The sequence below is a fragment of the Dermacentor variabilis genome, chromosome 3 (assembly GCF_050947875.1).
Source record: "Dermacentor variabilis isolate Ectoservices chromosome 3, ASM5094787v1, whole genome shotgun sequence".
Lineage (NCBI taxonomy): Eukaryota > Metazoa > Arthropoda > Arachnida > Ixodida > Ixodidae > Dermacentor > Dermacentor variabilis.
This window is the reverse complement of record NC_134570.1, coordinates 55,486,296-55,500,532: the sequence shown is the minus strand read 5'-3', so window position 1 is coordinate 55,500,532 and position 14,237 is coordinate 55,486,296. Positions and strand designations below refer to the sequence as shown.

The following is a 14,237-nucleotide window of genomic DNA, read 5'->3' as shown; positions in this document are numbered from 1 at the left end:
CGCGTTGAAGGTTGGCACAGAGCTCATAGAACTGGACGTCCAGCTGACAAAAGATGAAAAAGTGGTCGTCTGTCACGACTCCATCCTGCTGCGGTGTGCAGGTGTAAACAAGAGCATATCGGAACTCAACTATGATGTAAGCAACCCATTAATTTTTTGTTCTGTTTCTGTGGCATATTTGGTCTTTGTCACTGTGCTCCACCTCAAGCATTGCATCTATTTCTGGAAGCCTTTTGAGTAAGCACAGCTGCTTAAAGTTATTTTCTACAAAATTCATGACAGAATCGAATTTTCTCATTGCCTGGGCACAGCCTGCAGCTGACATGTGCACAGCCTAGGTTGCACACGCAAAGTAAATGTCTGGATTCTTTGCTTCCTGCTTAGAGCTGCGAGGATATTTAGCTTCGTCATGGTGTTTAGGGTCTGAAAAATTCGGTGAGCAATTGCACAAGGACGTAGCTCCCCTAAGCAGAAGCAGGTAGTTTAGGATTTGGTTAACAAACTCATTATTAATGTCGGCTAGCAGCTTGAGTCAATTTGCGTGATGATGATTATGCAAGAAGGGAGGTATCACATTTGTCATAGGGGATGAGCAAAACGAGAACAAGGTGAAAGCAGGAGCCAACGTTTTGACAAGTGGACTTGTCTTCTTCAAGGCAACATATGCTTCTAGCTGGCTCCTAACATGTATAACCACTAACATACTAGAATGCTACATTTTTGTGACTATAGCACTGCTGTCATTTGCACAGAGTAACTGTGGATATCTTACCATTACAGAAATCAACCTGTAAGCTTGTCAGACACCGTTGACACACTGGCTAACTCGCATGCGTTGACACATGGTTGACAGACGGCCGGGCCCCTGGCCTTGTGCACAGCATTCCTTTATTCTCAATTCGACACGCTAACACACCTTCGCTCGTTGCCGCACCCACCCGCCTTACACCCTCTCCCCTTCAGAAGAACCCCACATATATATACTGTATCGAGTAAAGCATGTGTTGCCTTGTAGAAGACAAGTCTACTTGTCGAAACGTTGGCTCCTGCTTTCACCTTGTTCTCATTTTGCTCATCATCTTGAACTCGCATCTCCCGCCTTCCCCATGTTTTCCCTGCATTTGTCATAGGGACACTCTAGAGCATGCATTTGTGCAGCAAGTTTGGTGCAGGTAGAGCACTGTTGCACAGTCATTTTCAAGCATGCTTTGCCTCAATACAAAAGTACTCGCATCATGGTTTGCCTTTTGATTGCACTTTTAAAGTTCGATGTGGAGTCGTTTCAGTAAGGCTCTCGACCAACCATAGGCACAATGGGGCATTTGTTGGTGTTCACTTCATGCAGGTGTAGTTGTAACGGTGGCACACTATGGTATCAGCTTTGGTCATCTCTGCACCTGCAGTCTTAAAGAAGGCTATACAGAGCCCTTGTTTGTAAATTATTGCTAATTATCTTTTTATGCAGCACACTTTATTTTGTTGCCTTCTGCTCTACCCCAAATGATTTATTGAAGCTAGTTACTTAAAGCACAACTTCTGAGCATGTAGCGCACAGGTGCAGTACAGATTTGACCGCACTTGAAAACTATGAGCACATAGAACTTCATGTGTTCAATGTTGAAACATCTTTTGTTTCTACATAAGCCTCACACGTGTAGCAAAGTGGCTTTCACAAGCATTGTTTTGCAATCTGGCCTTGAAATGTTAAATGTTATATTTTTAATGTTTGACAGAAATAATGTTTCTATCTGCTTTTTATTTTCTTCTTTTTACCAGGAACTGCCACCATTGAAGCCAAGCTTACAGGTTGATTTCTGCAATGGTAAGATATCCACAGTTATTCTGTGCAAATGCCAGCAGCGCTGTAGTCACAAAAATGTGACATTCTAGTATGTTAGTGGTTGTAAATGTTAGCAGCCAGCTAGAAGCAAAAAACGGGGGCTGGGGGGGGGAAGGGAGGTATTCTACAGGTGCTTCGCAGATTGTGAGGTACATTGAAGCAAGGACGAGACACCCGGGCAGAGCAGGATGTGTCGCGGGGCATCCTGTTATGTTTTCGAGTATTTATGTCAATGTCCTTACCTTTTTTTTATACTTACTCTCATTTTTTTACGTTCCATGTGCAAGCAGCATGCCTCGGTTGAGAGATAGACAGTACTACAAGCACTTATACATCAGCCACGTCGAGGTATCAGCGAACATCAGCTACTAACTCGCTCAAAATGATCTTCTAAGCTTGCAGCACAATGTCTGTTTTGTGAAGTCCATTGACTGTTCTTGTGCAATCTGCCAAATAAGGGCAGTAGTGTTTCAGCTTAATTTTAATATTGCTTGTACATTTAATCAGTGTAAGTGCATAGCACCTGCCACAGTGGCTCGGTAGCCTTGACGTTTTACTACGGAGTACAAGGTCGAGGGTACAATTCCCAGGCTTTGTTCCTTTGCCTGGTTATGTTATGATCAATGACCAAAGGTGTTCAGCAAGGCTCTGCAACTTCTGTATAATGGATATCTTGAGATTGCCGAGGATGATGAGGCACTGCAGGAGCGTTAAAAGCTTTCACTAGCTTGGAAGAGGTCCACCTGATTCTGCTTACAAGCACTCAGTAGCTAAATACCTTAACCCCGTTTCTTGTTGCACACTGGTTTTCTTTGTAGCTTCGTGTTACTGTAGGATGGATGACAATTTTCCATTTCACAAAACTTTTCCCATTGTAAAAATTACAGTTTGCAACTACTGCAATATTTCCCACCAAGCATGCTAAACAGGTTTCAATTCACGGACAAAGCTTCACATGCTCTATGAAAGAATGCTATAGCATTAAGAATGCTGCGTTAAGTGTACTGTTTAATAACTTTCCTGTATAGCGTCGAGAAATGCTTGTTTGTAATGTGAATCTGTAGACTTTTTAGTTGTTTCTCTTTGCTTGTTGCTGCCTTTGTGTTTTGAAGGGCCAGTGGGGCCAGTAAAGCTGCCGTAATGCAGGTTTTCCCCCACTATCCCTTAGTGTCAACAAACTTTATCTGAAAGTCGGCACCTTGTCTTGTCCCTTCCTCCATGTATACATGCTTGTACTGTTTAGGCACAGTGAATTCATACTGACTAGCTCTACCTTCAATGCTCCCACCATCCTTGCCATTCAGGTATGACTTTGGCATGTACCAGTATGGTAAAACAAACTTCAAAACCTTAGGAATTTCTGCAGAAACTGATTTGTTTACTCAGTGCTGCATCATTCTTACTTATTGCCATCTGCCGTTACCTTTTCTTTTTTTAATGAGACAGCATGAATGGCTCTGCGTTGCGGAAAATCCTGTGTCGGCGTAGGCGCTGGCGTCGATGGCCGAGGAAATCATCTTGAACCACGCACATTCTGCACGGCACTAAAGTTGTTCTTCTATCACTAAAGTTGCTCACACCTCGTCTTACATTCTTTACAAAGTTATTCTTTGGAATTTTGAGAGTGGCAGCCCACAAACAAATGTCATAAAACAAAACACCGACAGCACATGCCTTTTATGTTAGATCTTCTCAGACTGAAATATCAAAAGTGTGAAAGAATAACAGAGGATCGGCGCACGCAAGAAGCTGCATTTCTACCGGAAAGCTCGCCTTTGTGCATAGATTTCGCCGCCAGTGTTTCCCCGTAAACATTACCGTTACATAAGCTGCAGTTTCCCGGAAGGGTGAGATGCAGTCAGGGATCTTTGAATGCTATCGCGTTCCACTCTTAAAGGGACACTAAAGGCAAATATTAAGTCAAGCTAAAGTGATAGATTAGGGCTCGAGAATCTCTAAGGTGTCACTATTATTGCGAACAGAGCCTTAGTAATCGAGAAATTAAGGTAAATGCAGTATAAATGCAGGACATGATTAGAGACTCCCCCGGGACATTCAAGTACTTGCCCGATGACAAAAGCATTCCTCAGTTAAATTCTATCACTCTAGCAGATACAGCTTAAAAAAACAGTGATTGGCAACCAAAGCACACGGACCACACAGATTTGTTACTCTGCCATCCAATCACAGAAGCAAACAAAATCGTCGTCGTGCGACCATTTCAAAATGGCATTGTACTTGATATACCTCCTGAGCATCTGCTCTTCTTGAAGAGTCTTTTCATCAGCGGAAGTGATGAGGTGTGCAACAGACATGGACAAAGTGTTAGAGTCTGAGCGTTTCACTGCTGACCCCATTTTACTCACGAAACTTCACTACCAACTGTAGTGAAACTTGACAATAAATAGTTGCAATGAAGCAAGCATTTTATTTCACTTCAATAAAAAATTAGGCTTTCACCATTCCACTATAATAGACGAGGGAAAACGTATAAAATTACATGCTTATAATTATATTTTTGTGGTTGTCGCCTTATTTAGGTGACAGGGAAAGTTCAAAGTACTAACTATTTGCAGCCTTACGAAGGAACAGTGGCTGGCGGTAATGAGGGAATGGGCAGGGCTTCACTGCAGACTTAAGTTGTATCCGACTACAGTACTGAACCGCTCGCTGCAAAAAACATCCTTGTATTGTATTATAAGACCAAATTAAATGCTACTTGTCCAGTTCTATTTCATCTTTAGAAAAAAGAACTTATTAAAATTACCCTTGACAATGATGCAGGTGGTCGAAAGGTTTTGTTTTCGCTTGACTCCATGTCACCCAAGCTTTCGCGTTTCAGTAGTTTCGATATCGCATAGTGCTGAGCTGGTTTTGCTGGCTAGTGAAACTCGCACACGCCGCAAGTAGCAGGGAATTCAACTTTCGTGTGATGTCGCGGGATGCCCGAACGGTCTATGCCACTTGGCCAAAAAGCAGCTGCAGCGGCGAATCCACCGCTCTGTTTTGACTCGGTACCGCCATCTGTCAGGAGCCGTTTTACTCATCGACAGCAGCAAAGGGTGGTGATGGCATACACAACATCACCACCCTTTGCACCACGTCACCACTCCCCCTGTTGGGTGGCGGGAGATTTGAATTCCAAAAAAGGTACTCAACCCCTTCAGACGCAATTTTCTCATAAACTAGGTCTTGGTATGAAACAAGAATTGTGAGGTCTCTGGAATGGTATTTAAACAGTCTAAGTCAACTTAGTCGTTGCATTTAGTGCCCGTTTAAAGGCAAAGCTTAAGCGTCCTCCAACATGTTTGCTTGTTTGTCTGTTTCATCGGATTATGCTAGGGCTTTGTATTCCATAAAGGAAAAGCTTCTTCTAGGTCACGTACCGAATACAGATGTAAAGTTAATGGTGAATGTGCTCAGGAAGGTCATGCATATACTACACAGCTTTATTGCTCATGTGGTTGAGTGGCGGGAGCTTTAGCGAAGGAGAGTGTGGGTTTGGGATAATTGGTAACTCACAGTAACAAATTATTGGGGCTAATGAAAGATGAATATGCAGGATGCAACAGGAACAATGCTTAACTTCCAGCTACTACCTAATTTCTGTCTGATGAACACGATATATAACAGACACAAAAAAAATGCAGTACAGGCAACAATATATACAGGGTAAGATCTTACAAGAAACACAAGAAATCAAGCAAAACACAAGAATGAAGAGAGGAACATGATACCGTTTGTCAAGTGATGTGACCTACACGTGTAATGCTAAATAATTTCAAATTCTTAATAGTTTGTAATGAGACTGAGGGTTCATATGTGTTGCAGTGTGTGATTTCAGTGACTTCTATAATGTCTTCTGTAAGCCAGCTTCCATTCTTGCCACCAATAGAGCAACATCCAAACTTGAGTTCACACTCCTTGCAACACCCGACCAAATGCTCATTGAACCCCTGCCTCACTGCCTTATTGCTATGTTCACACAACCAGTCATTGGGGTTCATTGAACTTCAATTCTTGGATAATCTCTGTGGACATGCTCTGTGTTAAACATCGGGCATTGTAACTCATTTGTTGCAGGTGCGCCAAGTCCAGTGTGCGAGGATCGAAAGATACCTCTGCTCAGCGACATTTTTACCCTTTTTCCAAGTGTGCCTGTCAACATCGACATCAAGACCAACAATGACAAGCTTGTGCACAAGGTGAGTCTCTAAGGGGTCTTGTGGACAATTTGCACAACTGGTGTCATCCGTACAAGAAGTTTTGTGACTTAGTAAGGCGATGCGCCTGCAGCCATCTTTAACACCAGGTCTGCTTCTTTCAGGTGCATGAGCTCATCAAAGAGTTCAACAGAGAGGACATCACAGTGTGGGGAAGCTTCCACCATAGTGTTGCCACCAAGTGTTACAAGCTGGTGAGAAAACGTTTACTAAAGCTTAACGCAAGTCAAGAACAAACTCATCGGCACATTGTTGCTGGAAGAGCTACAGCCAGCTCTAGGCAGTGCCCGAAGGGCTAAATTCTTTGATGCACTTGCATTAAAACTTATGTAAGCATTGCCCAGGAAGTCATGCTATAGCTTCAGAAAAATGAGCATGAATATGTGCATTCTTAAGATACCTAGAGTCCATGAAAACCCAAGGGTTTGGAGATTTCCAGCAGAGGGTGTCAAAATGCCCGTGGTAGTGTTTTTTATATATATATATATATATATATATATCACAGTCTGGGAACCTCCAAAGGCTGTCAAGACATCTCAAGGAGCGTACATAAATACTGCCCTAGTGACATGCTATTGGTGGGTGCAGTTTGTCAAAAGAGCAGGTACCAAAACATCCGACGGCCTGTGTGGCCTGTATTCAGTGGCCTGTATTCAGTGGCCTGTATTCATGTGGCCTGTATTCAGTGGCCTGTATTCATGAAGCCATGTTGTCGACTTCTTGATCAAAAATAAAGCACAAGGTGCAGGGTGCACATAAAATCCCACTGCAAGCTTAGACTGTCTTTAAAAGAAGGTGATGTCAGTGCCCCCAATTTCAGCACACGTAATCGTCTTTCTCTTTGACCGCTGTCTGAGAGCAACAAAAGTTGCTTAAGGTGTAACTTTACAAGATTGAAATACGACATGTTTTATTTTTATTAACTCATGATGTCTGGTTTCCTGTGCATGGCATATAATACTCTCCCGTATTCAAGAGAGCCCCTGCAAGACCTATGAGAAAGTGAAAGGGCCCCCGACATCTAAGAGTTCGAGAACTATTGCATCAGCACATACTTCTGTATTATGAACATGTTTGCAGCTGTTGTGCAAGCCCTCTCAGCAACTGAGGCAAACATCACTGTGCAATATTTGACCTGAGGAACATTCACATCACATTCTGTCTGCTTTTAACTTTACTACTCATGCTTTTGTCAGCTTTTCTCTACGACTAGGTTCACAGCAACTGCCTCTTTAATAACTAATTTTCTTATCTTACCTTTATCTTATCTGGCATTTCCCCTTCCCCGAGTGTAATTCAACCCAACCAGGCACGGCCTTTAATTTTTGTCTTTCATCTTTTTTCGTGTCTCTCATTCATTAGCGAGAGGTTGGCATCGATGCACTCAAAGCTCTTATGAATCTAACTTTTTCACTGAGCACTGGTCATGAGAATTAGAAAACAAGTGCCCAAATTATTAATTTATGAGAAAAATTCATGAGCCAACCCACTCTGCGAAGGTGGATGGCCTGCAAAGCTGTTTAGCGCACAACACAGAATTTTGAACAAAGGTATGACCTCATTTGATGTCTTGATGGGTGGTCATGGTGAAGAAAGGTACGCACACACATTTATCGTCTTGATCGGTGGTCTTTTTTTTTGTGTTTATTGGTGGGTCCTTATTTTTTGGTCGTGGTGGTGGTTGATGATGGCCTTGTGGTCGCTATGGTACACACGTGAAACGTGTAAACCACTCCCTTTTCGGTCCCGACACATACACATTGTAAACACCGACAATGACCGCAAAGCTAGCATCATCGCAACTGACCTACGCAAAGTGAGTAGCCATGAACCTTACGGGTCTACGAGTCATTGCATTTTTTGCTTGCTTACGGGAGCACGAATGCTTACGGGGGTATGAGCCATTGATAAATAGTTTTCGTTGATGGTGAAAAAAAATGCACAGAACCGTAGCTGTATAGAGCTTCGCTGTAAAATTTCAATACTGTTAGCACATACCTTGTTATTCTGTGAGCACTTGTTACTTATTACTTTAATAAGCTTTATAGATCTTATCAAATGATGCTTTTGTGCAATATGAACCAAAGGATGTCCAATTGCTCCTGCATAAAAGTGACAAAATTTTGATCCTCCGCTTTATTTGGTAAAAATGTGAGTGTATTCAGCACTGCATGTCCGTCTGTGGCTCGCAGAATCCACGGGTGCCGCTCTACTTTTCGGCACGATGTGTGGTCTACCTGCTCCTGCTGACCTACAGTGGGCTACTGCCCTTCGTGCCACTTAGACAGTCATGTCTGGAGATTCTCCTGCCTGCAGTGGCGAAAAGGCAAGCCCTTCTTCCTTTGAGATCGCCTGGTTAAAACTGCATTCCTATTCATATTTGCTTGATTTTTCACTGCATAGGTTGTCATGCTATCACATAAGTAGTTAGCAGTGCTTAGTTAGCATAAGAAGTTAGAGTTAGCAGTGACAGTGTGACGGAAATGATGGTCTAAGACAGTGGCATAGCCAGGATTTTATGTCAGAAGAGGTGTTACAGCTTGCTAAGTCCACTGCACAAATATACATGTGGCGACCTGGGAATCTCAGAGTGAAGAAGCAAGGACCACAAATCTTATTTCACTGACTTAGCTACTTGGACTTGTGATCCATACAAGCAGTGAATGCACAAAGTCTGTTGCAGTGGAGCACAAGCAAAGTAGTAACACGACACACTTGTGTGTCCTGTTACTTTGTTGATTTTCCTTGACTGCAACTGACTCTCTGGAACCCAACCTCTGCCTACACCACAGAACTGAGAGCATTTGTTTATTTTCTAACAGGTACCCCACTTTTTTTTCTCCCTCTTGCTTACTGCCTTGTCATAGACATTCACTTATGATTTTTTTGTTCCTTTTCTTTCCATATGGATGAGCTTTGAACTTTCCTATAGGTGGGGCGAGGAGAAATATTTTTGTCAAATATTTTTATTCTGAGCGGAAAGGCGTGGCATCTTGTTTAGCAGCATTTCACTACAAATAATGTCGACGCCACAAAAAGTTGAATTTGTATATAAATCCTTTACAAAACTTTCAATTCAGCTTCCCTGCAGCATATGTACCAGAAGTTCTGTCTGTTTCCACCTTTAGGGAAGCACTCGAGGCTGAAATTCAATGCAGCGCTGGAAGTTACTGGGGTAACTAAGGTTCATGCAAGTTCACCGCATGTATACCTGCTGCAGCACAGTGACTTGCCAGTGCGCACCAATCTTCCCCCTCAAGAGTACTGGCAATGTCACTCGCTTCATCCAGAGAGGCAAAGATGTTTGCAAGCAGGGACCAGATGTTAGATGATGCAGTGCTGCACATCATTTTAAAGTGAATAGCTTTCTTTGGTTGCTGTGCAGTGTTGGGTGCTGCCTGGGCATCTTGCCCGAGTAAGTGGAAGGGCACGTACCCTCGTGCGAGAGCTGTCTAACGCATTTGTCGCCCAAGGCCAACTAGCTCTTTTGAGATGCACAGAGCTTTTGTGTGTGAGCTTCGTGACATCCGAAGGTTTAGGTACTGCGGTCGGTGGTGGCATTGTGTCGTATTTGTCTGCAACCTGGGTCGAGGGCTGCGAAGTGTGTTCGGGGGTCGAAATTCGCTAAACCTCTCTTGCAAAGATGTGCCATTTCATCTTGCCAGCTCGCTGCAGCTTTGCTTAGAGCAATTCCCACAGTGCATGGGATCTGCATGATCTTTAAAGCAAATCGTTGGAGGAGCATCTGGCTTCCGTGGACTAACTACAAGCAGAGAAGAAAGCACACAGATGTTCTCATGCTGCTGTTGTCTCCATGTTGGGATTCCATTGTCGTCATGCAATCGTGGTCTTTCTGCTATCATCATCTCCATTATCATTGTATTGCCCCCGTTGTTGTCATCACAGTGTCATACCGTCTACCAAAACATCAGAAGTATTGCTATTGTGTCCATTTGATTTTTGCGGTCCACCTAAGGTATTCACTTCCTTTGACAATCATCTTAAGAGGAAGCTTTAGCTCGGGTGGCCTTATCTAAGTACATGTAAAAGGAGGCACTGCACTAAATTTGACGAAGTTTGTTGCATATAAATGACAAACTTAAAATCTGGTAAATGTTGGTTTCAAGTTTTTTATTTAGGTTGTCAATATTTTATTAAATATTAGCAAAAATTGAAAATTTTCAGGAAATGAAACTATCAACTTTACAACTCTGTTCACTCAGCAAGGAAAAATGATATCACAATTCTGTGAATTGCATCTGATAGCATATCTAAAGCGGACAAAATTGATATGTTACACATGAATTTTTAAAAATTCAGTAATATCAAAATACAGCTCTTGCAGAACCCTTGTACACAATGTAAAAATGCACATAAGATATAAATTGACATATCAAATTTGCCCACTTTGAATGATCTAATGGATGCCGTTTACAGAACCATGATATCTTTTCTTGATGCAGAGTTATTAACTTATAAACTTCAGGCATCTGTGTTTTTCAATCTTTCAAATTTTTGAAAATTATTTTCACAAAATTCAGGCCCTAAATCGAAATTCCGCTTCCAAAAGTCACTAGAATTTTACTTTCTCTCTCTAATTTCATTAAAAGCGGTCCAGGGGTTATCTCAGAAAAGCGTTTTTGCATTTTACATGTATTCGAATAGGCCGCGTCGGAGTTGGGGCCGAGCAAAGCGTCTTCTTAAGTGGTTTCTGCAACAATTTTTTTACTCCACGGATGCCCCGCACACCACCATTGTGAAGGTGTTTTTGTGGAGCAGGGAAGCTACCTTGGGGGAGGGGGGGTGGTGGCAAATGATGCATGATCATTAGGGCTCTTCTAAGAGTAGTCCTGCGAGGATAATCTCTTCACTTCTTTTTAATTGCCAGAAAGTAATTTTAGCTGATTGGTGGATGTGTTTGTACATGGCATCCGAGGACAAGAGAGAGAAAAACTGATGTTAGTGCAACCATCCACATCCTGCAGGAATCCCACAATGATGGAACAGCTGAAGCAACCAAAGTCACGGTTCATCTTCGGGTTACTTGACTGGTGGGTATTACCTTTCAGTCATAGCTGGCAGTTCAAGTACAGTGGTAGGCACATGAAGTCTGTTATAGTTTTTAAGGCTTCGAGACACTTAACAGCAATGTTGCTACCTCCGAGACCGTGCAGTTCAGGCGGTCGGCTGGGTGGCGTCTTGCCAACAATCATTGTATTACTGCATCTTTTCCGTACCTATTGCTCAAGTAAATGCTAAACTAATGCTACTAAACTAATGCAAAGCTAATGCTAAACTAAACTAGACATTGCTGTAAGTGTGGAGTGCAGTGTGTAGTTTGTTTTTACCCACCGTGGTTGCTCAGTGGCTATGGTGTTGGGCTGCTGAGCACGAGGTCGCGGGATCGAATCCCGGCCACGGCGGCCGCATTTCGATGGGGGCGAAATGCGAAAACACCCGTGTGCTTAGATTTAGGCGCACGTTAAAGAACCCCAGGTGGTCGAAATTTCCGGAGTCCTCCACTACGGCATGCCTCATAATCAGAAAGTGGTTTTGGCACGTAAAACCCCAAATATAATTATTATTATTATTAGTTTGTTTTTCTTAATGAAAAAGAAAAATGCCATGCTGGAATTCACCGAAGCCTGTCCTGTTTGTGTTGCGAGTGGACAAAATAGCTAGAAAATGTTTACTACGAGGTTATTTGTTGAAGCTGTAAAGCAGATATCCACAATGAAGACATTGTTGAGGTTTTTCTACGGTAAAAGCGTGATCTTCTACTCCTATGTAGATGAAGGGCTATGTTCTTGAAGCCAGAACATTGTGAGTGAAGTCACAAAAAGTTGTTTGTAATTTGGTTTATGTAACAAGCCAAGCTCGATTTTCAGTTTCACCTATCAGAAGCGTATGCGTAGCTGTCAAAATGGCACCAGTTATTGTCATCATTATCATCAGCTTACATTTAGGTCCATTGCCCCAAGACATAAAAATAGTTGTTGTAATCTAAACTAAATGCATACCTGCCAAGTTTTATTATTTTTATCATAAAGTGCCAGATATTTAGAGCTTGCGTACAATTGTCGTATTGGCACCAATAGGTCAATGACTTCATTTGCATCAAGTTTAGTGCATAAATAATTTTGGAATGGTACCAGCACACCCGCTAACCAGTTTTTCAGAACCCCATTTTCGGTACCCTTTGCTTATCGAAACCTCCCTGCAGCAGCGGCTTATAGAACCAATACATAACGGGAACCAGAATTTCAGCAGGCATTACCTGTATATTTCATTTATAAATGTCACAGACATTTAGCTTTGTCTGTTGCACAGATCATTCTTGCTTTGACTATAGGGCAGAGTGCGTGTTAGAAGCGTTGCATATAGACAAAATCTGTGAAGCTTTAATAAACAGTCGACATGTTGAGCTATGAAACAATTTTCAGTACATTTCACCAATCTTAGTATTTTTTTGCTTCTGGTGCAGCATTCCTCATTTTTAGATTGGCACGTCTGTGAATGGGATGCATGTTGATAGGGTCGTGGTTCCATTTGTCTCATGCTCGCGTGTCTTCATAGCTCCTTCTGTTGTTCCTTTTGGGTCATAAAGCAAATACATGTTTCTTTTTCCTGGCAGGTTGGTAGTGAGAAAGTTTGTGATAGATCATCTTCGAAAACGAGGCATTCCGGTGAGTTGATGCTATAGTCTCTTGAGTACAGTGTGGCTTCCTGCATTACGTTTGCGTAATAATATACTAATCCTTTATGATAATGATACAAGGCTGGGATGTACTACCCCATAACTTTTTCTGCAACACCTAATAATGTTTCAGTGAATCGCAGTGTTTCTAAACTGTTTACTAGAGTGTTCTGTTATTTCCAATGGTGCTACTTTTTCCACGCACTGTTTGCAAAGCCATTATTATTTGCATATCTTTGTTAACTTTCCAGTGCTGTGGTGTCTTGTAGCCACGGAAAAAATGAAATTAAAAGTATAAACTTTAAAGGTTTAGGTGCTAGCTATTTTATTTTTCTTCCTTAAAACATTTCAGGTAACTTCTCTGCTGTAAATGAAACAATGTGCAGAATTGGCTGTCAAATGTGATGCCGCTGTACTTATGTCACAAAGTGAGCCCCTGTAAACCTTCACTGACAGATGCCGTGCGTTTGCTTGCACTTAAAGAGAAAAAGAAAAGTGCCAATTGAATAAAATCGCAAATGTCTTTGGTTCTATATGTTTACAATAGTCACAGAATCGCACTGCAACAAACAGACTCAATGCTGCTAATGCTTTGTATGTTCCGAGTATGAAGCACAATAACTCATCCATACAACAGCTGAAATTAAAATTAGTTTGTCGATGGTTTGCGTACATCGTTATAGACACCGCGGTAGTGAGCTATCGTTACGATACCTAGTATGATCATACAAATTCGACTGTTTAGTCAAATAAAATGATGCGGCTTGAAGTTGTGGCTTGAGTGTTTGCTGCTTCAATGTTCTTAATTCCGAGTTGCTTTGAAAGCCTTGTCGTCGGTCAACGTATTGGGTAAACAAAGTCTTTACCTTCCTTTTGCAGACTTACTTGTGGGTGCTCAACGAAAAAGAAGACTTTGAGAGAGCATTCGCGATGGGTGCTGCTGGTGTGATGACAGATCGCCCCACGTTACTCAGAGAGTTCCTTGAAGAGAACCCCCGTGTTGGGAGTTGAGGGACAGAAAAAAATCTCATGCAAGATTCTCACTGTGACAAAGAGAACACTTCGCTGCCAATTTTTTAAAAGTTTTCGCACGAGGGTGGGAAAATGAGAGTGAAAGTATTTATGCACAACAACAAGAAAAAAAGATATCAGAGATACCTAGCCAGTCTCGGCCACATCTACTTTTTCACATTCGAAAGTACACGAAACCCAGGTGCTTCGCTGTCTTAGAGGCAGGGTTTTAGCTAAACTCTTCTCGCTGCATTTTACCCGGTGAAACCACGTTTGTTTTTTAACATCTTCGGGCACCCGAAACATTTCCATCACCTTTATTTTAGCTGAAGTTTTAGGGAAGCTTAGTGCAGCTTTCATTAGTCAGTAATGTTCATCAAGTCATTGTGTAGTCAATCGAACAAACGTGATATATATATATATATATATATATATATATATATATATATATATATATATATATATA

At 42.0% G+C, this 14,237-nt stretch overlaps 1 protein-coding gene across 3 annotated transcripts in view; it reads left to right on the top strand.

Annotated features, from left to right (window-relative positions):
- Positions 1–14,237, top strand: part of LOC142575648 (lysophospholipase D GDPD1-like) — a 16,310-nt gene extending 2,073 nt beyond the window's left edge. For all 3 annotated transcript variants that reach the window (XM_075685177.1, XM_075685175.1, XM_075685176.1), the window contains exons 4-11: positions 1–136; positions 1,777–1,822; positions 5,924–6,045; positions 6,168–6,257; positions 8,256–8,389; positions 11,049–11,114; positions 12,698–12,749; positions 13,640–14,237. In XM_075685177.1, the coding sequence (XP_075541292.1) occupies positions 1–136; positions 1,777–1,822; positions 5,924–6,045; positions 6,168–6,257; positions 8,256–8,389; positions 11,049–11,114; positions 12,698–12,749; positions 13,640–13,771 (778 nt within the window). In that variant the 3' untranslated portion in view covers positions 13,772–14,237. The remainder of the gene's footprint in view (positions 137–1,776; positions 1,823–5,923; positions 6,046–6,167; positions 6,258–8,255; positions 8,390–11,048; positions 11,115–12,697; positions 12,750–13,639) is intronic.